The 27,411-nt window shown below is 38.6% G+C and overlaps 1 protein-coding gene across 1 annotated transcript in view; it reads left to right on the top strand.

Moving 5' to 3' along the window:
- The window catches only part of CAMK4 (calcium/calmodulin dependent protein kinase IV), a 226,028-nt gene that overhangs the window by 75,691 nt on the left and 122,926 nt on the right, over positions 1-27,411 (top strand). Inside the window, exon 2 of the mRNA XM_074931666.1 lies at positions 25,697-25,775. Within this exon, the coding sequence (XP_074787767.1) occupies positions 25,697-25,775 (79 nt within the window). The remainder of the gene's footprint in view (positions 1-25,696; positions 25,776-27,411) is intronic.

Genomic DNA, 27,411 nt, shown 5'->3' with positions numbered 1-27,411 from the left:
ATTACTGTCACAGGCAAAACAAACTCGACTTGGGGAAATTAATTTTATTTATTGCCAATTAGTAACAGAGTAGATGGTGAGAAATAAGACAAATAAAAAACCACCTTTCCACCACTCCCTCCATCTTCTAAGGCTCAATGCAAAAGGTAGTAGTCAGTTCATAACACTTTGCCTCTGCCACTTCTTCCTTCCTCATGCTCTTTCCTTGCTCTGGTGTGGGCTTCCTCCCATGGGAGGTGGTCCTTCACAACCTTCTCCAACGTGGGTCTTTCCTATGGGTGCAGTTCTTCAAGAACTGCTCCAGTGTGCATTCCTTTCACAGGGTGCAGTCCTTGAGGAATGGACTGCTCCAGCGTGAGTCCCCTCTAGGGTCACAGGTCCTTCCAGAAAAGCTGCTCCTGCACAGGCTCCTCTCCATGAGCTGCAGTTCCTGTCAGGAGTCTGCTCCAGTGTGGGCTCTCCGTGGGGTCACAGCTTCCTTTCAGCACATCCACCTTGCTCCAGTGTGGGGTCCTTCATGGGCTGCCTTGTAAGTATCTGTTCCACTGTTCCACAGGCTGCAGGGGTACAGCCTGCCTCACCATGGTCTTCACCATGGTCTTCACCATGGGCTCCATGGGAACTTTTGCTCTGGCACCTGGAGCATCTCCTCCCCCTCCTTCACTTTTCTATGAGATGTGATTCTCTTATTTTTTAAGAACCAATCTTGCTGATCAGAATACTTTCTGGGCAGGTGTTTCTTCCTATGAGACAAAGTTAAAAAAAAGCCTTTAGCAAAAGAAAACCAAACAAAAAAGAATGTGACTATGTCTCAGTCACTTCTGTTTGGTTGCTGGAAAAACACAAGGTGTATGCAGAAATATAAATATACAGAGAATTGTGTTTACCACATCAATAAAATATCTTGAAACTTCATGTTTGAACTGATGGATGATAAATGCCTTTTGATGACATACATGCAATTAACACATGTACATAAATAATTTGAGTCAAACCTGGAGGTTCTGAGAATAAATAGTCACTATGGAAATACTGCAGGAATCAGTGTGAAAAGCTGTTACTGAGATGGCTGAGCCTAACATAACTGAAGGAATGCTTGTATTTCCTGTGAACAAGAGTTACTTCAGTGAGGCACAGACCTTAGGCAATCTTTGTTAGGTAGCACTGTTTAAAAGGAAAAGAGCCTGAAAATAAATGGCAGCTTTCTAAAAATGCCACGAAATCTAGTTTTCTTTGTTCTTGACCTAGAAAAAAGCTTCCAGAATTCAGAGTATATAGAAACAAAAAACATTTGACCTTTGCTTGAAAGCAAAGCAGAATTCAGGCCTCACCTGAGTATAAATATTCAGCCTACTTTTTATGAATTTATTATATTTGAAACAAAGTTAATGATTCATATAAGTCACCAAATTAAAATATTAACTCTGGCTTTATTTCTTGGCTGCCTGATGAAATCGACAAGAAATTGTCATAATAAATTAAATACAGTGAAAGATGAGAGAACCTCACATACATTTTTGAAAAAAAGAAGTTACGGATTGTACTGGATGGTAAATAATGCATTGGAGGGATGGTCATTTTTGTTATCCCCTTAGTATGGTGCAAATAATGCATTGGAGGGATGGTCATTTTTGTTATCCCCTTAGCATGGTTAAAACATAGGTATTCATTTTGGAATCTCAGGATCCTTGTGACTGAAGAATGATCAGAAATGCGTGCTTAGATTTAATTTAGAAATACAGAGCCAAGTGCTGGATTCTCATTTTTCTCTTCTTTCAATCTATGCAGTGCAGAGAAAAATGGAAAATGTATTCCACATCTCATAAATTCATTAATTTGTTGCTCACAATTTCAGATATATTTTCCAATTGTTTTGCTAATTCTTGTCTGAAGCAGAGATATGGTGTGAGGTTGGGGAGTTCATCCATTCAAATATTTGTGGTGTTCCGCCAATCCACATATGTCCCAGCTGGAATTTTCACCTAAAACCCCTGCCTGTCTGCCTGAGACATGTACAGATTTTAAAACATGGTAGATAAAAGGTTGCAGTGTCTAATCAGTCACCTAATTAGTGGAGAACAAAGTTGAAAAAGACAAGAAATGTTTCAGGATGCATGTTACAGATGTAAGAAATAAATACAGCAAGGCTGCTTTCCAATATCAAAAGCAAACACAGGACTTCTTATAAAAATTTCCCTAGCCCATCACTTATGAAAAGGCTGCTGTCTTGCCATCCTTTTCGATTTTATTGCCATGGTTATCACTGAGGAATTTAGTAAGCAGTGAAGGTGTGTATGCACTCTACCAAAATCTTTTCTGTAGCCTTTTTCACACATCAGTTTATAACAAAAACTTGTGAATAGAATAATTACTCCTAAGAGAAGGTAGTTTGGAAAAGAGAAGGTTGGTAAAAATACAATGCATTTTTCCTTCAAGTGGTGTGTGGTGAGAACTGAGCAGTTGACTCAAATCTGTGAATTCAGTTACAGAAAAGAACTAAGTGACTGGCAAAATAATCCTGTGTCTATTCAATTAATAAAGACTTACCCACAAGCAGAGTATATAAAAAAAAAATACTAGTGGTCGTATTTATTAGTTGATTAATGCATACCTGGTGAATTAATGTGTCCACTGACAGCATTTTAAAGAATTCTAATATTTTTCCCCCTTACCTAGCTTGGGGTAAAGTAGAAAGCTTTGTCTTGCAGCACTTGTGGTAACTAGAGTTAAGAAAGTGAAATAGATTGTCAAAAAACCCCCATAGATCATCCCCTTTTCCCAGAAAGTGGTTACATGAAATTTATGTAGTATAATAAGAACATACACCATGAATTACACTGTGTATGTTTTTAAATTCCTATTTTCAATCTATTGTAAGTTGTATTACATGGTTGAGGAAGATGTGGAGCAATTTTGAAGGTTTCTGTGCAACAGGTTGCAATCTCTGTATGTATCTTAACAGAGTAGTTTTATATATGCAAATCTGTTCTTCTAAAACCAGATTAAGTTAACTAGGTCTAGTCCATGATGTTTAACAAATGACAATTTTCTGTCCTGCTTTCGAAATTAGGTATTTGAGCTCTTTATCAGCTTAGTAGTATGTTGTGTTAACCTACAATGAACTGAGACTGTTAGGAATCTATTCAGATGGCTTTCTGATAAGGTTTGATTTGTCCAATAAATTTTTGCAGTTAAAGTGTTCCCAGCTATCTATAATCACAGATATCTTAGAAGATATACTAGCAGTAAGCAGTTACTGCATACTCATACAGAATTATTTGCAATTTTGTGCTTAAAGTTTAATATATGGATTTATGATATCTCTCTTCTTTGAGCGTGAGTGCTGGATACTCAGTGTATTCCCCTGAGGTCATCCCTTAATGAAATAACTAGAAATAGTGGATACATCGTGCTTTTAAGCAAAGTTATTTTATGTTTGGTTTTGAAAACACAAGAGTAGAGAAAGACAATAGAAAATGAGGTAATTCTGCTATAAACATCATACTTGCCATCATGCTGCATTAATAAAGCCACTACAAAGACAAAATAGCAAGTGTTTTGTTTGTTGCTTTGCAGTTGTCTATTCAGATAGTACCAATGACATGTATGGCTGTATAGGCATTTCAAATCTTGTATTACAAAATCACTTCACTTAGGGTTGTTTTGAAGTATTTGTCACACTGCTTTTCTGGATTTTTTTTCTTTTTTTTTTTTTTTACTTTCTTTTTAGAAGTATATTTATTTCATGTCAGTGTTAGGTTACTCTACCCATTTGGTGCAGATGCTGGTTATTTCAAAATCAACTACAACAGCTGTAGCCACTGTTCCCTTGAACCAGCAGGCTTAAAAAAAAAAGGAAGTACATTAACTAGAATGTTACAATTTTTTATAACCCGTGGAGGAAAAGGAATGAGCTGGTACAGGTACCTTTTTTCAAATGCAGTATTAGAAAAAAAAAGTGTCCTTTATCTGTCACTGAGTTCTGGATCAGCTGTTCTTAGCACTGTTCAATGAACCTTGTTAGTATTTGCAGTGTACATTTTACTGTTATAAATGGCAGAACCCTAACTAGGCTTGCTGCTTACTGTGTTTCAGCCATGACACCCACAACTGGCGAGGACTGCAAGAAAGTGCTTCCACAAGTACCTACCCAATTCAGTGATGAACGGATATCTTATTAATATACCAATGGAATTTAATAAAAGTAAAACCACCCAGTGCTTTGTATATTCACTCCATAAAAACTGTGAGCTATCATGCTTTGTCCAGTTGTTGTGTAATGTCAGTGCCATTTTTCAAAATTCATGACATTCAGTAATGAGTTGTCTAGTGTATAAATGAACTCAGTTGGGTTTTTTTTCTTTAAAGTAACAAGATTTGAAAAGTACATATTCCAGCCATTGTCTGTAGAACCCCTGTCGTGTGCAGCCAGGATTTATCTAGGACCATTAGACCCTCCTGTCTTCTCATCATGCTGTGAATGACTGAGAGCTGCTTTTAGATTTATTATTTCATGCAGCAGGAAAGATGTACTTGATCAATACAACAAAAGCCATAATAAGAGCAGTTCACTTTTTATTTAAATGTTAACTGATATGCTGCAAGTGTGCTTGAAACTAAATTATATAATTAGCATAAAAATCTGACTTTTACAGAACGCCAAAAGATAGGTGAAGGCAGTGCAAGAGGGAAAAGTTTGCTTCCTAAATCTATTATCAGTAGAAGATCAAATTACAGTGATTTTTTACTTACGTTTACATATGAGACTACAAGGGAATTTCTATTCTTGAACAGGAGAGGATGGGCTTGAGGAGGAAGATCAGGCAACCTGTTAAAGGTACATTGATATTGTTACTTTTTGCATTCTTCTTTAAAAGTCAGGGTTTTTTTCAGCTTACAGAACGTGTTTACTTTTATGTGAAGTGCAGGCAGATATTCCTTAAGGATGGTGGTTTTTCAGATTTGTTCAGGTATATCTGATTTAAAGAGATTTGTTCACTTTTAAGTTAGCCATAGTAGCATCTGTCAGACCACGGACTACTAGGTTGCACAACGAAGTTGTGTATATTTGGCACAGTCCTGTTTAGACTGTATTTTAGTGAAGGTGTCATGAGTTATGCTCACATGCAAGCATGGGGCTTGATACTTTATCTTGATGCAGGTGTCACAGATGACGTATTTGGTGTGGATTTTTTTCCTTCAATTGCTGAATGTGTAACATTTGAAATTACACTGGGTGTAACAAGTCTACAGTACTGTTTTTTCACACTTAACCACTTTTGATGCTTGCACTAAGCTTTAAAAAATTGGCATCATAGTTAATTCTGTTTCACAAGTCTTCCATCTTCTCTAAGATATTAATGATTAAGCTAAATTGGAAGAAAAAAGAAAAACAAAAGACAAGCTGTTCCATGTTCTTCATTTTATTCTTTGCTGTACTATCATTCATTTTCCAAGCTTGAAAAGCAGTACCGTTGTTCACCTCAAACTTTGCTTGCAGTTTTCTCTCCAGCTCTTGTTCTCTGCTGTACTTTTTTCTCATGGCATGTTCTGTTTCCCCAAACTCTGAAACCATAAGTCTATCTACATATTTTCTGTTTGCTACTCCTTCTATTCTGAAGTCCTTTTTCTCACTTCTTTTTTACTATCCAGCTCTTCACTTGGCACGTCTCCTGGCCCACTCTGCACACTCCCAAACGCCCGCTCCTCTCACCACCTTGTCTTCATTTGCCTGTCGTTTCGCTTCAGCATGCTTCCCTTCTCGGCTTCCCTCAGAGTCTCGCCATCTCTGCCTATCTCCAGATATATAGATAAATATAGATACACATATACATGTCCTTCTCTGTTTCCCCTTCTGAGATGGCTTATCTTTTTTTTCAAAGGTCTGTCCTCACTGTATTCTTTCTTCTTCTGTTTTAAGTGCTGGTATACTATGGGGAAGTTTCCTGGTGCATGCCCCAGCACGCAAGGCAGATGCTTTCTCTGTGTGATTTTATCCATGTTGGTCTGTGCTTCTTGGGACATGATGTGGGGAGGCAGAGGATAAAGAGGTCCATGAATTTTTTTATATTGACTATACCGAGAGAGTATCAAACACTGTTCCCTGGTAGAGATGTGGAAAACCTCTAGTTCATGAGGGAAGGGCATCATGGTGACACTTCTGCTGCTGGTGAGAGTCTCGAGAAGAGACTGCCATGATCTTCATTCACCAAGTCATTGCTATATGGGCTGCAATACTTAGAAAGAATGGGAGTAATGTGTCTTAATCACAGACTGTTACTGTTGTAGTTGCCTATATAAAGCTTCCTTGGTGGTCAGAGTTAAAATAAAACACTTTCAGGGCATGTTTCATCTGACCTGTTCCAAAGGTCCTTAGAATGGAATGAATCATGTTTCAGAATTGCCCATTTCTTTCTGTTAACTTCAAAGGGAATTTAGATTATTATTGGGGAAGTAAATATCAACACTTGATCAGATGAGTTTTGCTCACCATTTTTGTACAGACTCAGTGGAAAGAAGAAAATTGTATTGAGTCAGACATGTAATTTAATGGTTCAGAAAAGTATTTGCCACTTCTGTTAGCATCACAGACTGTTACACAAATGGGGCAATAAAGCTGAGGTAGAGCAAGACTATGCTGATGAGGCATGTGATGAGTCTGCTAATAAGGACGAATTACTCAAAGTCCTGTGTTTCAGTAAGAGCTGATGTAAATATTTTTGGGAGTTAAAATTAGCCAGGGGAGTTTGATACTTAATGTTGCAGGTCCCAGTCTTACTTTACAATAGCACATCTTTCTACATTCCTTTGAACTGACACTGTTTTTCACTCTTGTTGTCCTCTCTGAAGAGAACTAATTCCTTGGAATCCTTCTCTGGGTTAGATTGTGAAGAAAATTTATCTGAAAAGAGACTGGCTAACTTTAGGCTATTCCGTTGATGCTCATGAAGGTTTTAAGTAGTCTGTCAGAATACATTGTGCTGATGACTGACATGTTATGTACTTTGGCCAAATTCTTCCAGATTGTATAATCTCTTCAAATGCTTTAACTAAACAAGAAGGTGAAGAGTTGGTTAATTCTAAGATTTAAGATGTGCTAGAGAAGTAAAGGCTTTAAAAAATCAGTAGAACAGCCAATTTTGACAGTGTTGCCATATGCTGAACTTTTTATAGTGCTCAGTGAAATAGTCTTTACAAGGAAACCTTAGGCATTTTAATCATACACTCAGATCACATTAACTGGTGTAGTATCTGAAGAAAGATCTGAAAGATTGTCTGTTTTTTTCAATAATGTCAGTATAGTTAATGAGATATTACTTCTTCCTGCAAAGCTTGCTGTTTCAGACTGTCATGGCTAAAATAATATTATTCCTTTTACAGTTACAGTATTGAATATGATGTTCTCTTTATTATATGAACATTACTTGAAATAACTATGGAGTCAGGAGTTTTTTGGGGGGGTGGTTTTGACTCATGCATGAATTTCTGAAATGGAACCAGAATGGCAATTTACATTATATCACTGTGTAGCCTGCAGGATTATTTCAGTAAATGGAAATAATTTCAAATTACTATGTACTGCCCATTTCTGGTACTGTGGAGTACAAAAAGAACTTTGTGTGTTCATTTGTAATAGCCGTTACAAAATTAAGTTTTTGAGGATAAATTGAAAAAAAAAAAAACAAAAAACCAAACCCACAAATCACTAAAACAAAACTTCAAAAGTAACCCAACGAAAAAAAAAGACAAAAATTAGGCAAAAGACTGTGAGCCTGCTATAGGCAACCATGTTGTAAATAGCTGTATTTTCTGCAGTTCCTGTAACTGAGGTGATTGTGCTTATAAATGGTCCATGTAACGGTGAACCTTCAGTAAGACCAAGAATGTCCCCTTTGGGGATTGTAAATACAGTGGTAGCTGCAGGATGGGAAGGCTGCCCTCCGTCATTGCCAGTGGCAGCAGCAGCACAGCAGTTCCAGTCCTTTTATCAGCAGGAGACGGACCGCCATAGTCCTGTGTGTTTCCCCCTCCCTGGGGCTGGCTGCTGGTGCGCTGCACGATCTCCTCTCTGGACTGGGAGTTGGCAGAATGTGCTTCTCATGTGAGCTCACCCTCCTCTTCACATGCTGCCTGTTAGGGCAACGTTCCTGTCTCAGACTAATGGGTGTATCTTTCTGATTGTGGAGTAATGAAATTACAAAACCAGACTTCTTTTTTCAGTAATCTCCTTTTTTGTACTTTAGTAGAGGCAAGGGGCTTTTCATTTACCACAGTCAGTGTTTTCCATTACTGGACAAACTGCACTGCTATAAACTAAGCACCTGGTCTAATTACCCACAGGTCTTTGTTTATGGGTAATTACTGTTTACTCTTTGCAAGTTAAGTTCACTCTGATAGACAAGCTATGAAGCTCTGACTTTCTACTATTACAGTTGATAGGAATATATTTGAAATTTAGGGGAATAATTTCACATCTTTAAATTCTAGTCAGGGAGATTAATAGAGCAAACTGTGAGGAAAAAAGCTTTCTTGGTTTTGTTAATGATACTGGCACTAGAGCTTTCTGATAACTGCAGAAAATGTGCTGCATGCTGTGTTCCTCCTTTAGGAACAGAATGTGATCCTCTTACAAAATTACATAGGCCCTTCATGGAAGAAGAAGAATGAAGATGGAACTGGGGTGGTTAGCTGTGTGACACACTAAATGAGAAGTTTACTGATTTTATTGTGTTTTTTTCTTAATAATTACAAAATTATGTTGAGTATTAGGTTAGCAATAGTTGCTAGTTTCAGCAGGAAGCTAAGCACATTTGTTGAGACATTGGAAATCAGAGTCTTCTCTAGCCACAGTTTGCTTAAAAAAAGCTTGGAATTACAAGGTCTTCTCTGTCCTCTCTCATAACATCTATGCTATTTCACAGAAGTTGACAAGTGAGTCTAGAAGTTCCCCATAACTGGAAATTACTTTTGCTGCCTGTGTTATTGTAGCATGACTGCAGTGAATGCATACATTCAAGTGACACATATATTAAGCCACATTGTACTAATTTAGGATAACTTCTGTAATTATTATTACCAATAACTGTGTATAAAGTATGTAATATGTATGGTGAAATAATAATCTGAAGTACAAGGGTGGAGCTCATTAATGTCCTGGATAGCTTTAACACTGTTATCAAGGGTTGATTACTCTGATCATCTATCTTCATGATGGTGCCTCTGAACAAGCAGCAAATATATCTTTCTTCAGATTTGAATAGTCGGAATTTCCTCTGTTTAGATTTTCATTTTTCCTAAAGCTAATCACAGTAACTATCTCTGTTACCTTGTAAATATTTATGAGCATGCTGTGTATTTTTCCCTCTTGCCATCCATGGCCTATTAAAACATTTAGTAGCTTGATACTGGCTGACTATTGTCTGAAAGCCTCCTAAGCTTTTTTTAAAGGTGGCATCTTCTCTCATGTGGCTGGCAAAAGGGATATTTGTAAATGTACTTCAATTTTCCTGCTGCTAAGTGCACTAAAAATATCCTAATTCCATCTGCCCCGTTTCTTTGCTTTATTTTGGGAGGAGAGGGAGGATCTGCAATAAATAACAAGAATGTTGTTTGAAATTGAGACATACTGAAGTATTTGCTGAGTGTGATTTGGTAATATTTGCCCTGAACACTTACCCCTTGAGTGCAATCCAGTGACCAAACCCAAGCTGTTTCAATTACTCAAATGAATCAGCCAGAGAAGTGTGGGTCTTCTGAGGCAGGGTGACCTTCTTAGAATTTCTTTCCCTCTTTCTCTCTACAGAGTTTCACCAGATGGCCAGGCTATCTCACCATCTCTGAAGCAGTAGCAGCAGCAGCAGCAGCAGCAGCAGCAGCAGCATTTGGTTTCTTTGCCTGTAGGCAGGCCCACCCTGCTGAAAGATTAGCAGATGGACTATGGCAGAAGTTAGCAATTTTCACTGGAGGTGCAACACATGTATATTTAAACACCTTAGTTGTACCTTTCAAAACGGCCAATATGTCACTTCTTAAGAAGTCGGTCTAACCTGACTTCCCCAAAGAACTCAAATGAAAGAGTAATGCAGTACTTGGAAGTCAGTTTCTCAGATAATCATGTCCGTGACACAGACTGGCACAAAAATTGTATTTTAGCAAGAAGGAGAGTTTTTGCCTCAGGGCAATAATTCATGAAGTTTACTTAATTTTCTATTATTGTAGCTCAACACTACAAAGCAACCCCCACAGTAAGCATAGGTCTTACTGGTGCTATTTGTGAGGTCTATCACAAGGAGGTTTTTTTGCCCTTTTATCAAAGCTAAAGGGTATCTGAACTACATGTCTCATTTCTTTTTCATTTGCTTCTTCTCTTTTTTTTTTTTTTTTTTTTTTGAAGGCCTTAGTAGTGCCATGTTAGAAGAATGATGCTGCTAAAGGAAAGTGTCTTTTGCTTTTTACTTTTGGAGCAACAAAGGCATAAATTTAATACTATAATTACTCATCTTCCCAGATTGTATACACTAAATAGACCATGCAATTAGGTCCTAATCCTACTATGTTGCTGATGGCAAATTTGCCCTGTAGATAAGCTTTGTGTTTATGTTTAGTCTTACCAAAGGCAAAGGACTTTAAAAGTGACGTAACTGGCTAGATACAGTCACAGGGGGAAAACCAGAGATGTTGGAGTAAATGTAGGATAGCAGTATGTTGTTCAGGTACCAGGCTTTTTTCCTAAGGAACTGAAACAATAGCTTTGAAGAGTCCTATTCAGAAATAAAAATATAGATAAATGAAGTAGTTAATTTGAAATATATGGCCTGAAACTCCTAAGTGGCTTGTAATAGCCTGTAACTAGCTTCATGTAAGAACCAGAGTATGTAAGAGATAGAAATATTTCTCAGTAACATCTGCTTTAGAATGAATTTATTGCTTATGATCTGAAAGCTTAATAGATACAGGTAGACAGGTGTTATTTAGTTTTTCTATACCCTGGAATGCCCATTCTGGTTCTTTAACATTAGGTGGCTTTGAGTGTGTTTTACTCTTTATCTAACTGATATTATTTTTCCACATTGTGAAGTCATTGTCTACATGTACAACTACATGACATCACCACATCCCACCTCTGACCTAAACTATTTTTCAGACCTACATCAGATGACCACAGTTGAAAGGCTGTTGCAGAACGCAGCCACTCATTACTCTATATCTTATCTCAACTTTCTGCTATCTTTGAAAGGAGATACAGAGGGTTTCTAACCTTCCCAAGCGGCAGCAGAATGCATCTCAGGCTGTCTGTTAACTCTAAAGAGTGCTAAACTTCTTTCTTACTGGGAAAGTGGTGTCCAAGAGTAGTGCTTCTATTGAAAACTTCTGTTTTCCTGTATTACTAGAAAAACACCTTAGTGGTCCTTCTGATGGTTCTGTTTGCTGCTTTTGTTTGCATAACATCTTTCCCCAGGAAAACAGAAAAATCTAGGGTTTTTTTTCTAAGTGTTACTCTTTTCAGTGTGGTAGGGTGTTACTCAAGCTAGCTCTGAATCAGTTGACTTCTTCCAATATGGGTTTACTAGGGAAAGAAAGATGTGTGAAGTGGGTTTAACCCTCATTAGCACCAGAGCACATATACTGTGCATGTTCCACTGCCCTGTGATAACATCACTCCCACATGGCTGTGTGTGTAGTTCCTCAACCTCCCTCAAGTCGTAGTGAGATTGTTTTCATCACTTCCTCTTGGCTATGGCTAAACATTTTTAAGTACCTGAATTAGTTTGTAGATGTACCCTAGTTTCCATCAGTCTGAACTACATTTTTTATATCACCAGTGAAAGGATAGACATGTAGGTGTAACCTAAGGCTGTAACATTTTTACCATGAGGCATTTTAGTTTACATTCTGCCTACTTAATTTACTAACTGACCCTAAACAGGTCTGGAAGAGTTGATGAGATAAAGAGTGCACAGTCTTCCCAAGATACGGAGATGCTTAGGGAAGAGTGGTACAAGTCATGTAGTATGATAGGATGCAGAACTGTTGATAACTCCAGCAGGTGAATGGAAGAAGGGGAAGGAAGACTGCAGAAGGAGCTGGACATAGAGTGGGACGGAGCTTCCTGTGTTCTTGAGACGTTGGTCTGCATTGTGGTCCTTGGGCATTTATAGAAAATGTAATATAAGGTGCTCGCACTAAAGGGTTGAGGACTTCATTTAGCCATGGTCATTAATATTTTGTCAGTCATAACCACTTGTCTTTGTCAAGGTACAACATAGTCCTCCACATATTTCTATGATCTCTGTGCTTACAACACAGTTGTAAGTTTGTCAGTGTATTGAGTATTTATTTAAAAAACATCAGTGTTGTTTCATTAAAAACATTAGTTTCCTGACTGAACTGCCAAATTTGCTATGGCTAACAGGCTTATTATTAAGTCAGTGGGGGGAGAAAATTTGTATTTTCAGATTACAGATGTAGGCAAAGGAAAGAATCTCTGAATGAAAACCTGGATAAACTCAGCATTATAGTGAACGTCAAAATCTTTTACTTTTTTTCCCAGGATGTATTAAGTAATTTAAAATTATACATTGCCTTGCTTTTTGAAGCCAAAGCTCTAAAGAGCCTGACCTTACTAAAGTTCTTTATATAATTGACATACGCTAAAAAAATTGTGTTATATCTTTTGCAAGGTAAAAACATTATTAACTAGACACATTGTATATGAAAATATAGTAAAGACAATATTTTGTAAGCAATCTGGATGGGTAGTCTGTTGATCATAGTGAGTATTATACAGACTCTGTTAAATGTTCAAAAAAGAATTGTTGAATTTTGAATGAGTTTTGGTAAATCGAACTCACAACGTCCTAGCCTAGAAGCAGCATTTCAACATACATAAAGCTCACAAGGTTTGCAGAGTTTGACTTCAGTAGCTGGCAGCACATAAGATCTCATTAAAGCTATTTTCTCTTTAAACATCAACAAAAGAAATCGTGGGAGGGTGTGGCAGGAGTACATCGTACCTTTCACAGTTTAGTTCTTCAGAGGAAAATGCAATGCTTGATCGTTTCTTTGTGGGACACAAAGTGTTGTGCAGTGGGACTCGTCAGCCCTCTCAAAGAATCTGCTTGTCTGACAACAGCCTCATGATCTGTGAAGGTCTGTGCCAAAGCCTTCCTCCCTGCTTGTGCATCACAGCTCTTTTCACAGGTCTTGTGGTGTCAGGATGTGGCAGATGTGGGTGCTGAAACCCATGCCGGACTGTGGAGGACATCTGCTGTGCAGGGCGGGCACCAGCTCTTTGCTTACATTGACAGCTAGTTGTATGACTGTAACCCAATTAGTGGTTATTAACTACATGAACCGGTGCATGGGCATAACTGACCACACTTTTTAATCCAAGCCTCTCTCTGAAAGTCCAGGTGGAACTTTTAAAAATATGTTTAAAAAATAAATCGTGACTCTGTAAAGCCTATACAGACTATGTTGCAAATACTTGTCACCATCCAAACTGGAAGCTCATAGAATCACAGCAGTTCTGTGATCTCCTCGGAGAGGGTAAAAGAAATCTGGATGACCACCCTTGCATCCAGTTGCCCAGCTTTGGGTTTTTTCTCTGTTGCCAGAGATCTTATCAGTCATCCCAGAAATGATGACCTCTTACGGGTTCTTGTTACCACTTCAGTGGCAAAGGTGCAAAGTCATTAGCAAGGCAAGCATGGTGCCTGGCTTGCACAACAGAGCCACAAAGTATTGGGCTCAGTGGTACTTGCGCTTGAGGGGAAGCACCTGGTTTCACTCAGTCCATGTCTCCCTCTTTGAGGCTTATCTAAGGAGTCTGTCAATGCAGCTGCAAGGGAGTGGGGAGTGCATCCTGCAATACAATCCCACTGCCTTGGGTGACATTCCTTAGACTAATCCAAAGGCCAAAGCTTGTCCTTAAGGTTTTCTGTGTTGATGAATGTTTGAGGCATTTTGTCCTTCAGTTCCTTACAATACGTCCTAACTGTGACTCTATTTTACATTCTAATAAAGGTTGGAAATGCCAGTCTTCAGATGTGTCACTGTAGTATGCTGTGCTTGAAGTTTCAGTACAATGGGGAGAACATGAAAAAATTAATGTATTTTTAGATCTGTAATACACCATTGTGCTGAATATTTTATGTACAGGAGTTCAGACTGACATAGACTAGATTAGAATCATTATCCTGGATTACAGAGCAGCTCTGACAGCTAAAAAGCCTCAGTCCTTTAAAAATGGAAATTGCAGTCATTGGAAACAGCATTCTTTCTCTAACACAGCTGATTAAACAGTGACTTGGTCAGTGGCCCATATAGGGAGCTTCAAGAAAAGATGAAAGATGTTCATGGACTAGAAGATCTGGAATCTTCTCCTGGAAAACAGTAATTTCACTAACTACAGAAAAGAGCTTCCTCATCTCAAGCACTGGATAGTGGTGACACTTTCTTGAAAACGTAATTCACTGTACAAGCACTTGCTTGCATGTGCATGTCGTTAGTTAGCAGGATGGACTGTGATCACCATTACTGAGAATGGTTTCTGTGACATGAATATCCTGTTGAAGTTCTGTAGGTATAAATATTTGCACTGGGAGCTGTCAAATGATAGGAAGATAAAAAATGGAATTTCACAAAAAGCAGAAAAAACAACACAGAACAGAGGACATGTCCAGCAGTAGCTGTGGAAAGGGGGAAAGCTGAAGGTGCATCATTGATTAAATTTACCAAAGAAGACATTTGAGAAATGTGCTGAGGTGAAGAGAAAAAGTAAGAAAAAGTTAAATCCTTTATGTAATAGGGAACACAAGCAAATAAAACATTGTGTCGAGAAAGCTGGGTTCTTTGTGAAAGGTTAATAGAATATTAAAGGTCCAATTAGGGCAAATGTGAGAATATTTAAGTAAGTCAGAGTGCTGCTGGTGGTGGTGAGTTGTTGATGTTCATCCCAGAACACTGAAGAAGGAAGCTCTTGAGAGCAAAACTTGAGTCTTCAGCTGTTATCCTTGCAAACTGACTACAGACAGGCGAGGCCCCAAAAGTTTAGAAAAAAGCAAAATAGAGCTGAGTGAAAAAAAGATTGACGGGTGATTGAGTCCATAGATTGTAGTTCAGTAAGGCTCACATCAATACCAGGAAAAATACTGAAACAAGTTATTAAATGACAAATTTCTAAGAGTTTAGAGAGCAGTAAGAGAGAGGCAGGCAATACCTGCCTGGATTGAATCTGTGTGTGACTCAGTGAGTGCTTTTTGTTTGTTTTGATTTGTAGAGTGTCCGTGGCCTAGGAGATAAGGTGGACATGATAAATACAGTGTACCTTGACTTCTGGTGAGATTCCTGCAGGGTTTTTGTACTGGGTTTACATAGCAAGGTTTTGGCAGCCTCTGTGTGAAGATACTGGAAGCTCCCTCAATGTCAGACACAGTCCATTGCAGCTGGCTCCAACATGGTTCCACTGCTGGCCAAAGCAAACCCATCAGTGATGCTGGTGGTGCCTCTGTGATAACATGTATAAGAATGGGTAAAAACACTGCTTAGCAGCGATGTGAAAGAAAAATGAGAACAGTGTGAAAGAAACAGCCCCACAGACACCAAGGTCAGTGAAGAAGCAGGAGCAGAAGGTGCTCTAGGTGCCAGAGCAGAAATTTCCCTGCAGCCAATGGTGAAGACCCTGGTGACAGGTTGTCCCCCTGCAGCCCATGGAGCTCCACAGTGGAGCAGAGATCCACACTGCATCCCATGGAGGACCCCACACCAGAGCAAGTGGACATGCTCTGAAGGAAGCTGTGACCCTGTGGAGAGTCCACACTGGAGCGGGCTCCTAGCAGGATCTGTGGCCCTGTAGAGAGAGGAGCCCATGCTGGAACAGTCTGTTTCTGAATGACTATCCCATGGAAAGGACTCATGGTGGAGCAGTTCATGAAGGCCTGTATCCTGTGGGAGTCACCCCATGCTGTAATGAGCTGACTTGCAACCCCCATTCCCCATGACCCTGCACCACTTGTGGGCAGGAGGTAGAGGAGTTAGGAGTGAAGTTGAGTCTAGGAAGATGGGAGGGTTGGGGGAAGTGTTTTTAGTTTCATTGTTATTTCTCACCATCCTACTCTGTTACTAATTGGCAATGATTAAAATTAGTTTCTCCAGGATGAGTCTGTTTTTCCAATGGTAACTGTCCTTAATCCATGAGCTTCTCTATCATATTTTTCTTCCTCACAGTCCTGTTGATGGAGAAGTGATAGAGCAGCTTGGTAGGCACCTCTCAGCCAGCCAACATCAAAACACCACTCATGCGTGGCATTCTTGTAACTCTTGAGAAGGAGGGTGTGGTGACCCCAGCCTCCTGCCCACTTTGTCCCTGGAGGAGGGTGGAAGGTGGCACCAGGGTGGGTGCTAGGTCATGCTCCAGCACAGCTACCTCCTTGTGGCAGTGATAGCTCAGGACTGATGCAGCACTGTTCCTGTGTGCACACGGAGGAAATCCAACATTTAGGGAAGGGCTAGACCTACTTAGGTCTTTCCCAGCCGCCAGAACAAAAGTCTGTCCAGCTAGAAAGGTCAGACTTTATAGTTTTGGAAGATCAGACCTGACTTGTTACCTCCCCCACACTTGCAGAAAGTTGGCATTTGGTCATCAGATTTATCAGGACTGCAAAACTTCTCACTTTGGGCGAAATAACCCTGCACGGACACAATCTGCAGAAGAGTATATTGCCTTAATGCTATCTTCATTTTCTTGGGAAATATATTTTTCTATTATATGTATAGTATCAGTGTGCTTCCTGCTGCAGCTTAATCCTTCTACTGCAGCTTTTTTATTGCAATAAAATTACAGCCAAGTGTAAGTCTGCATGTTATTGTGATGATGATGGCAAATTAAGATTTCCGACTGTTACAAAAATATTAAAAATGACAGATTAAAAGTACTCCCTATTATGGAAAATCAGTTATTTAGTCTATCTTTTTACTTCAAAAACATAGTATCTTTAATGAAGAATGTATGTAAGTATGACCAGAATTTACAAAACATTATAAAAAGTGTTTATTTAGGGAGCAATGGCAAAATATAATACACTCCTCCAAACTCTTCTGCACTGCCTGGCTTTCAGTCTTACAATTAGAAATGGCTATCCCACCTGGTTTAAAGAAAAAATATAAGAGTAGCTAGAAAAAATCCAGAGAAGTCTTAAATCTGCCATATATTAAAATTTTTTTTGTTGTCTTGTGGTAAGAGGTCCTGGGTTGGCATTGCACATGAGCTTCTTGGTAAAAACAATTTATTTCAGAGAAGACATTGCATGGGAGTTGATGATTCAGCACAACATGAACCTTGAAGGAGAAAGCTGCGTAGCTTATCAAAATGAGTTCTATTCAGGATAAGCCTGGGCACAGGAGCTTGCAGAATCACAGAAAAGACTTGTCCTGAATTAACTGGTAAAGAATTTTGTTCAAAGCTTGTTTTAGATATGCAGACATGAATAGTCATGAAATTTTCCCTGTCTGATTTAAAAAGGTTACCTTTTTTTTTTTTTTTTTTTTTTTTTTTTTATACAGAGCAAACTGCTAGTAGTCAAACTTTGTAACCTCCCTTCTACTTGCCTTCCCTTGACCAGGAAAACCGAGAGTCATTACGGGATGTGGGAAGCTGTTCATTCTGCCACATGTTGTCATTTAGTGCAAAGGTAGTTTGCCTTCTGCACCTGGAGACTGTCATGAAGAGCAGAGGAATCAGTGATGTTGACACCTACTCAAAGACTGCTTAAAACACTTCTTGATGAAGGAACATGTCACCAGAGAAAAACAGGCAGGCAGTTCTTCAGTGGCCCAGGAAGGAAGGTCTTGCAACACACTTTCGAAAGTTAAAAAGTTTTTTACTGCTCAGCACTCTTTCTCCTCACACACAGTCTTTGTTAAGATGAAATAAACAATGTTTCTTCTTCATTAGTATCCCTTAAGAGAAAGGGAAAAAAGTGCTGCTTATGAGACAATGTTTTAAATGATACTTAAAATAAGGCATATTTATTTCCAGGGGAACTGTGTTCACTGAACTGGTCCAGTTGTCAGGCTTTGTGTGCTGCTTAGGGAGGGACAGTAGCTGCAGGGCATGTCACATAGATGGAAAGTGCATGCATAGAGTCTGTGGCTGTGAGAATATGCCTGATAGTGCCAATCCAAGGATTTGGGGTCTGTGTCTTGCACAGGTAGGCAAAGCACCTGGTTTGGAAAATTTGCCCCAGCGTTCCCCAAGTTCAGTACCAAGGGCAAAAATCTGCATCCTTCTGGAAAGAGTAGTTCACTTAGTCCACTCTTCTTTGTTCTCCCTATTTCATTGTACTGCCTAAACATGAGGAGTAGGTATGTACTCTTCTGTCTCTGAAAAGAGAAGAGCAGTCTTGAAGGAAACTCTGTTCTAAATAAAACATTCAAAGTCAGTTTCTGGATCTATGGGACTGAAAGAGCTTCATGTTGAAAAATCAACCTGATACTTTTAGAAGTTCATTTTCAGCCAACTTTCAGCTGCAAGTTTTTTTCAGACTTAGTAGGGAAGAAATCAGTTTTCCTATAGAGAAGTCACCTGCTGTTTTAGAAATACAGTTGTTCTTATGTGCAGTGTAACCCAAATTTTTAAAGGGGCTAAAGGAAGAAGAAGAAAGGGTGAATGTATTTTCTATACATTTTTCTTCCACAGTGCTGTATGAAGTGCTCTGATCTTCACCTCATATCTGCATTTCAGCAGTCTTGCTTGAAGTTTTGTTCAGGAACCAACTTTCTTGAAAGTTGAGTTACACCAAGAAGAGCAATACAAACATAGTAAAGCAGTAACCTCTGAATTTCAATGCAGTTAGAATTTTGCTTCCATGTTTTCAAATGAAGGTCTGAGATAATGGGTCTTGCTCTTTTAGTAAGTCTGAGCCACCTGTATTCTTCCGTTCAATTAAAGTCAGGGAAGCCAGATTCATCAGAATGCTTTAAGATATGCAGTGTTGGTGATCTGTTTCTGGTTCTCAGTGTTCACCCACCAGCTAACCAGAGACTTAAGAGGTAGTATTTGAGGTGGGGAAATAATCTAATGTTAACATGGGTATTATAGCATGTAGCTAATTTAACCCCTACCTGAATGCCCACTGTTTTAAAAGGCAATTGTAGCAGGTGTAATTAAGTGTTTAGACTCCTTGTGGGACAGAGGTCTTTTTAAATAAATTTCCTGCAGTACTTGATGGAGAAGCCCCACTGGAAGCTAGTAAGAAATAGACTACTGCAGGCCCAGTAGGAATTAGCAGCTACTAGTCCAGCCACTGCAGCAGGGGTGGCTTGGACTGCTGCATTTTAATTAGCATTTCACCAGCCAGCCTAGCCCTCATCTAAAGGACTATAGTTCTAGATTTCTATCTGTGGAAGTTACATGTCCAAGAATATTAGCAAGCACTAGTTTGATTACTGTTTATTTTAAAATAGCCTGTCTTTTGTTGGGAATGTGCTTCTGTAAGGCTCCTTTTGTTTGTCTGCTGACGGCAGTGAAGGCTGAATATAAAAAATATCTTGGTCTATTGCATTGCCTTTGCAGGGCAACCTGAATAGGATTGATTGCTAAAACATCCTTTCACCTCAAGTATTAGGAAATCAGCACAGCAACTGAAAATCACTAAATCAAAATCTGAAGTGTTATGAATGTTTTTCTTGTTGAAAACCAACCAGACAGAACTCTGGAATGCAATGGAATTAGCTTTCCAGAACTGTGGATGTGGTTTTTTTCCATCAGTCTTGCCTTCTTCAAAGGTTAGTTTTATTCCTTATAGAATGTGGGAGTTTAAGGTTTCTTTCCTCCTACATTATGTACGTTTTGTGAAATTTTCCATACTCTTTACAAGTTGTGAAATAATGAGAGGGAAGAGCGGTCTGCAGTTGCGCACAATTGCCTGCAAGTGCTGTATATGTAGATATTTATGTTTAGAAGAAGCGTTTAGATCACATTCGAATAATTTAAGAATTGCTTGTAAATTCACTGTAGAAAGAAGGTTTGTTTTGCTACACTTTCACATGAAATGCAAGTTGTAAGAATTTCCAAACTTACATGTATGTGCTTTTATAAATTAAGGCAATAGTAGTAACGCCATGAAATATGCATTTTTTAAATGTAACTTGTATGTATGTCAATAGCTTTGTCAGTTACTTTTTTTGTTCTGTCCAGTGTTTAACTTCAAACAAGGCATTTAATTTTGAAGCCTAGGAACAGTAATTTCATTCCTATAGAACCATTTTGACCTTGTGTATATATAAGAAAGAGGGAATTAATGTATTTTAACTTTATACTTCTGTAAACTGTACCAAAAAAATCAGTATTCCTTATGAAACCAATACTAGACTTTAATCTGTTACCGCAGTTTTGGCAGCACGGATTTCCATGGCTCTCTAATAGGTACAGTTTTCTTGGGACCATTAATTCTTTCACCTGATTTGTTTAGACAAACTAGATCGTTTAATCATTCTTTGACTGCATGAAGCACAAACTAATTCATTTTTCAAAAATCAATTCAGAACTTAAGGAATTTAATCCAAATGACATTTATAGGAGATTACATTGAGGACTGTATTCAAAATGCAGTATAAAACCCAGGATGAGTGGACATGGTATAGAGATGCTGACCTACTTTTGAAAGGACCAGTTTTCCTTACTTCCAGAGAAAATACCACCAGTGACTGTTTATTTTATTAGAAAAACTGCACTTCTAGGAATTCACCTTTCCTACCTACCTGTGACCACATAAAAATCTGTCAGTGTGTCATTTTGCTTCCTATTCCTGTTTCAGAGGCAGAAGAGTTTTGTGGGTGTGGGGGAGAAACAGCTTCTTCCAACCTGGCTCAAATCCTGTGTCTTTTTTTGCCTTGGCTTTTCTCTCTCTGCCTGTCTCCACCATGGGTCTGGCCTGAACTTGCAAATTCCATATTCTCCTTTATTTGCAAATTCTGCTGATCACTTCCACCTCCTTAACACCTTCCTGGGCATCCCTGCTTTCCTTCCACCTGTGCTGACACCACTATTTGTGACTGCATATACTTGAAGTGGGACCATGCCTTTTCTCTCAGCTTTGCAGTCTAAACTCATTAAGACAGGCAGAGCACTAAGGTGCTGTTGCCCAATCTCTAAAATAGTGTCTTTCTAAACTACTTGTAATTCAATAACAGCTCAAGATAATAACATGAAAAATAATTCAGAATACTCAGCAAAGTGTATATTGGGGGGGGGGAGGGCAAAAAATTTTACACATACATTTTTAATATTTTTTAAACATTTTTCAATTTTATGTGGAAAACAACACATGCAGAGATCAGTCATTGAATTTTAGTCTTAATTTGACATATTAAGTGGTACTTTTAATAATTTAAATTTTTCATGCAATCATTGGACTAATGATTGAGTGAATTTATCATGTCACTTAAGTATTTGTACTGCAGGAAAGCTAGCTCTGTGCTGATACTGAGTTGAGTGTGTAGCAGCTGTGATACGTTTTATGCCCAGGACATCATAAGGTTTCTCATGAGTTGTCAGTGTCTTTGTTGTAGGTGGCGTCACATGGAAGTGAGTGCTTTTATTGTCCATTATGACAAAGTAGTTAAGATGTATACATTATTTTTAGGTTTTTTGCAAGTTCAAAACTGGATATAGAATCATACTTATGTAGTAAAGCATATAGCATACATAGTAAAGTGGTTTGATTTGGTTTTGTTTTTTTTTTCTTTAACATATTCACAGTTATATATGGGCTTTAAAAAGTAAATCTTTAACAGAATCATTAAGCAACTTTCCAGACAGAAACACATATGTCAGTAAAAGAGAATGACAATGTTTTCAACAATGTAGGAATTATAATTTTTACTATTCTCTGACTTGGCCAACTCAGTATTCCAAGAATAAGCCTTTTCTGGTATTATTCCAGCCAAGTTCTTCAAACAATTTATGTTTTGAATTCAGGCAGTCTGTTCTAGGCAGAGATGCAAAAAAGCAACAGCTGGATGCTCCTTTAAGCCTAATTTTCTTTAGAAGTAAATAAGTGCCCACTTACACAAATATATATAATAAAATATTTCATATAAATATAAGTGTATGTATATATGCAAAGATAGCTATATATATATATATGTATGTATTCAGCAACTACAAAGAGGGAAGAGCTGACAGGATCAGTTCTAGATATGCCAACATAATACAGTGAATAATCTTGTGGTTGGACTTATGTGGAGTATCGAAGAGTTAATTTCTGGTTTCTAGTCTGAATTGGGAATGGGTTGCTTGTCAGTCACACACTGCAGTGTACTTCTGCAAGTGTTTATTACCTGATTGGGTTTAGGGTCCTCTGTTTCTTCTATTGAAACTGTTTAGTGTTGGTTTCTGCTGCTTATCAAATAAATGCCTTGAATTGACTAAAGGTTATCTCTTTCTATAGCACCATTAATATTTATCATTCATGAAGTGGACACCACCTGCAGAGAATGGGACATTGAGAGGCTCTCATAGTCTATCTGGCAGTAAATTTCATGCCTACAGAAAGTGGCATGAAGAGGTTTTGGTTTCTGCATATTCTGTTTTCTGACCAAATGTATCAATGAAATGTTTAGTTGATACAAATTCTAGACTAGGTTCTGAGAGAGCCAGGTTGATAGTAGTCAAGAAGGTTCGGATAAGTGCAAGAGGTTACCGTCAGCAGCTCCGCACTTTTCGGTTGCACATGAGATTTTTGCACCTGAAGCTTCCTACTTCCCTTTGGTGATGAAAGCTTGAACCGCTCCAGTTTTACTGGTGACATTCCAAGTCATATAGACTCAGGAAGCTGTATGTGCTGATTCAGCAGAAGACTTGCTGAGCTAGAGTGGGAAGCCAAATTAAGCAAACCAAAATGCTCTTATTTGCACAAGGCGGTTCTGATTACACCTTTTTATTTTTTATTTTTTTTCCTCCTAATGGACAGAAGCAAAGATATCCTGCTATTGACAGAGACAAGGTGTCAGGAGTTTACTAGTAATGCTTGTCTGCTAAGCTTTGCACTAGGCATGGTGTAAGCAGGTTGCCATCCTGTTCCTGAGTCCCAATGCTGGTTTGTAGCATGGAAATAAAAGGCAGTGTTAGCTGTTAGCTAGGTGATGGGAGCATGTCTATCAGATCTGGGCATAGGCACATAAAGCAAAAGAGAACTCTCTGAAAGTGTTTTCAAGCCTTGTGATATCTTGTCATCAATTTTCCCCCAAATTAGGACTCCAGGGATGTGCTGTCAGAAAACTTTACCATAGGGAACAATTTCTAAACTAGCCCCTCTGTGTGTTTTGAATGGTGACTAATGAGCCTGATGGCAAACTGCTCATCTGGACATGCCATCATAAATTCCTGTCCCTCCATGCAGTCATAGGCCTCTTTTGAGGATCCTGCTTCCTGTCTTCCAGCTTCAGGTACAGTCAAATGAACCGTTAAAGGTGGTACCATGCTATCCTGCTGATGTAGCTGTCTGTCTCAACACTAAGCCAGTTCTGTTAAATCATCAGAGATGTTGTAGTGGCTAGGTTTTTATTCACATGGAAGATTTTGAAGAGCTAGGTTACAAACTGGTAAAACAACCACCGACAACAGCATTGCTGAGAGACAGTAACTGCCCTTCATCACTGCAGCAACAGCAAACACCTGGAGATGAGCACAGGAATGATAATTATTTATTTGGATCGTCATCAGCTGCACAGCTTATCTAATTGTGCCCTCAACCAGATAAAATAATTTCTAGAAGGTTTACAGCCTACTTAGTAAGAGCTTATGCAGACTAATGAGTTTAATGTTTATATTACACTCAGAATATGCGAAGCAGGGTACAAGCACAATTTGCAGTTTATGCAGTGATTATTACCCATTATAGTGCCATAGTGAAATACTGGAGATATAAACTGCTTATCACAGCAGGTCCTTAAAATTTTATCTTTTAACATTTTTGGTTGTATTTAAAAGATGTGAGGGATTTTTTAATGTGGTGTATTTTTTCTTCTTGCTAAATAGAGCCTCTTGAGACTTGGCAAAGGAGAGGAGATCTGAGAAAATTCATGTAATGATTCTGGGAGTCACTGAGGCTTGCAGTACTCCCACACATTTTTCAATACAGTTTATGAGAGACAAAGCATTCTAGCATGAGATGAAGATTACTTTATGTGTGTTTGATGCACACAAGCCTTCAGGTGATTGAGCAGCGTAACTGTTGCTGTAGGTGACCTTTCCTGATGAAGAGGTCTTTCTGAAATAAATCTTGTCAACCAAATGCCAGTTCTTGTGCTCACTCATGTACATGTAAAAATATGGACATACATACTCAGAGCATTAACTGGCATCTGTGCTTGTACTGAGGAGGAAGAAGTGTGGAGCACGCATAGTGGTTTTGCACAACAGTGTACCCAGAACAATAAACCTTGTGTCACAGTTTTATTCATATAGTCAATCAGAGCTGTGCTATTTCACTGTTTAAAAGAAAGCTGCTTGTGTCATTCTGCAGTTTGTGGTCGTCTCCTATAGACATACTGAGATGGGTTCAGAGAGATCTGCAGTGCAATTTGAGATGTGGTATATATGAAATCCTTTCACTGCTGAGTGGCTGTGCGCTGTTCTGCAATGTATGTTATTCAGAAAGTTGTGTATGATAGCGGCAGTGCCCTCTAGCTTAAAAATCTGCAGCTCTTTGGCAGTGCTCAGTCTTGGAGTGGGTGACAAGCTCCTGAGGACAGGAGGCTACCAAAAATGCTCTAAATCCAGTGCTGACACTTAGCAATTTAGTGCATCCATTTTGACGGTGGCTGACGCTGAGTTGCTCAACAGCATCTGAAAGTAAGTGTTGTAGAATATAAAAGTATCTGAATTATTTGTAACTATTATGGTTTTACCAAAGGTTTTTTCTCTCTTTAGCTAATTCACATATCTTCCTTGACCATAACAAGTAGAGCTCAGCAAGTAACCTCAGCAGCTGAGCCTGCCTCTAGAGACTGTCTAGCCCAACCTCCCACTCAGAGAAGCGCCTTCCAAACAGAGCCATAATTTTATGTTATGAGTGCTCAGTTTTAGCACATTCAAGTGTGTACACCTTGAAGGCAACCAGAAGATTTAAGCCCAGTTCAGTTTTGCTATGAGCAAGCCCCACCAGTTTCCACTGATTTAACCAGGAGTTCTGCTTACACCATCTGGTGCCAAATTTGGCTGTTTGGGCAACTGGGCAGGGAGCAGCACAGTAACTGCTTCTTATTTTCTGTCTCACTCCCCATTACTGTCGTCAACAGTCAGTAAAAAAACCCGGTGCAACTAAGTGTTGCAAATGGATTGCCTTAACAAAGACAAGATATGTTGTCACAGGGTTGGGGCAAGATTACATTCCTTGCTACCCTGAGGAAATTTACAGGATGTGTCAGGAGGCAGAAGAGAAGTGACAAGGGGCATCTTGAGCTCTTTCAAGTTCTATTAGCTGAATAACCACTGAAGTTCACAGTTTTAAGAGAGCGGTTTTACACTGGGTTTTTTGGTTGCATCTGTGGGGAAACGTGATGTATTTTGACCAAACTGGGAGGAGTAGAAAATGTAGTTTCAGCTAGGTAACTATGTTTATTGACATATTCGAAGAAGTGTATGTACAACTATTCTTCCTTTTTTTTTTTTTTTTTTTCATTTTAAATTTAGTGGGGCTACATCCATTGTCTACAGATGCAGGCAGAAAGGGACCCAGAAACCTTACGCCATCAAAATGTTGAAGAAGACAGTAAGTTGTTTTGTTTTGTTTTGTTTTGCTTTGCTTTGGTATATGTTTCGGATTTTCTCTGGTCTTTTTGGTGCAGTTTCTTTGTGTGGACTAGATTAAGGACCCTGCTAAGCTTGTGTTTTCTGTGACAGTTTATTTTGCTCCTCATCATTAAAACAGCTTTTCATGGTAACAGTACTCTGTTGGGATTGCCTTATCCCCACAAATCTTGCTTATACATTCATCTGGTGTTGTTTATATAGACTTAAATTTGAGCAAAACTTTGTAGACAAAAAGTCTTTTTTTTTCACTGTGGAAAAGAAGCAGGTTCTGAATAATTTAAATATTCTGTGATTTCTGTAATTTTGCTTAGTACATGGTTTTGCTAAAAAAAATCATTACATGATTTATCTTTTTCAGAAACTGATTAAAACACCAGTTAAAACTCAAGTAAAATTAAATATTTTGTGTTTTTTTTTTTTCCCCTACCAAATTGCAAGAGAACCAGTTGAGACATCACTTATTTTTAGAACTCCATATATGTCACACTTCTACCACAGCTATTTTTGTGTGTGTTACAAAATAGATGGTGGAATACACGAAGAGAGATTAGAGAGGAAAGGCTAGTAATGGTTTGAGAGACTTAAGCAGAAAGAGAGCATGGGGGATAGGGTAGAACAGGTCATGTTACTGAGAGGGGAAGAGAAATTTGAGAGGAAGCAAGCAAGCTGTGAAGCATGGACATGATTTTTATTTGTGAGTGGTTTTGATTCAGTTTATTCCAGTGTTAAATCATCCATTATTCCATAAAGTTCAAGAATGTTCACATGTAGCAACATATTGGTGGGTGGGTAGCCGTAAACAAGTCTAAATGCTGAATTAACGGGTGGTCTCTGTGCAAGAAATAATAAGTGGGTTCCACGTGAGTAAAATGTTGGCATTAATTTGTCATCTTTGAAAGTAAGCCAGAGTTTAAACTGGCACAGAAATTCAGTTGTGTGTGCTGCTTTTGAATTTCCATCTGGTGCACTGGAGAAAGCAGAGCATGTGAGGAGATTGCATTGTTGCAGCCTATGCTCTAGCTTTCCTATGGAAATGTAGAGAAGTTAATTTTTAAGTTTTTATCAGTTCTTTGTGCCAACGATTCCCATCATGTTTTAGAAGTATACTTTCTTATAGTTCTTATTCTGAAATGCACTAGGAAGAACGATGTTACTTAAAAATAATTCGTTCCCTTGTTCCCTTTTTTTTTTTTTTTTTTTTTTTTTTAATTTTTGTGGAGATTAATTCATGTTCACAATGGCCGCATAATACTAGATCCATCAGTTTGTGTCTGAAACTAGTCAGTTTAGACTTTTGGCAGATCTACTGTAGCACGGATTTTATTTTTTTTTTTAAGTGTAGGAAAAATGGCAAGCAAGAATAATATAGAGTATATGGTTAAGTAAGTTGTTTGCACAGCAGCAGTAGCTTGGCTTATTGCAGCCTTGATTATATTAGCAGTGTGGTTAAGCAGTTCATGCAACTGAGTTGTTCCTAGCATAACTGACACACTTTGGGATGTTTTGTCACGAAAACAAGTGATTCTGTTATACAACTGAGCTTATTTGTATAATTGAGAACACGGGAGGCAGTACTTTAAGGATGTGCCATTGCT

This window comes from Athene noctua, chromosome Z (genome assembly GCF_965140245.1).
Source record: "Athene noctua chromosome Z, bAthNoc1.hap1.1, whole genome shotgun sequence".
NCBI classification, from domain to species: Eukaryota; Metazoa; Chordata; class Aves; order Strigiformes; family Strigidae; genus Athene; species Athene noctua.
The sequence above is the reverse complement of the archived record's forward strand: the minus strand, read 5'-3'. Positions and strand labels throughout refer to the sequence as shown.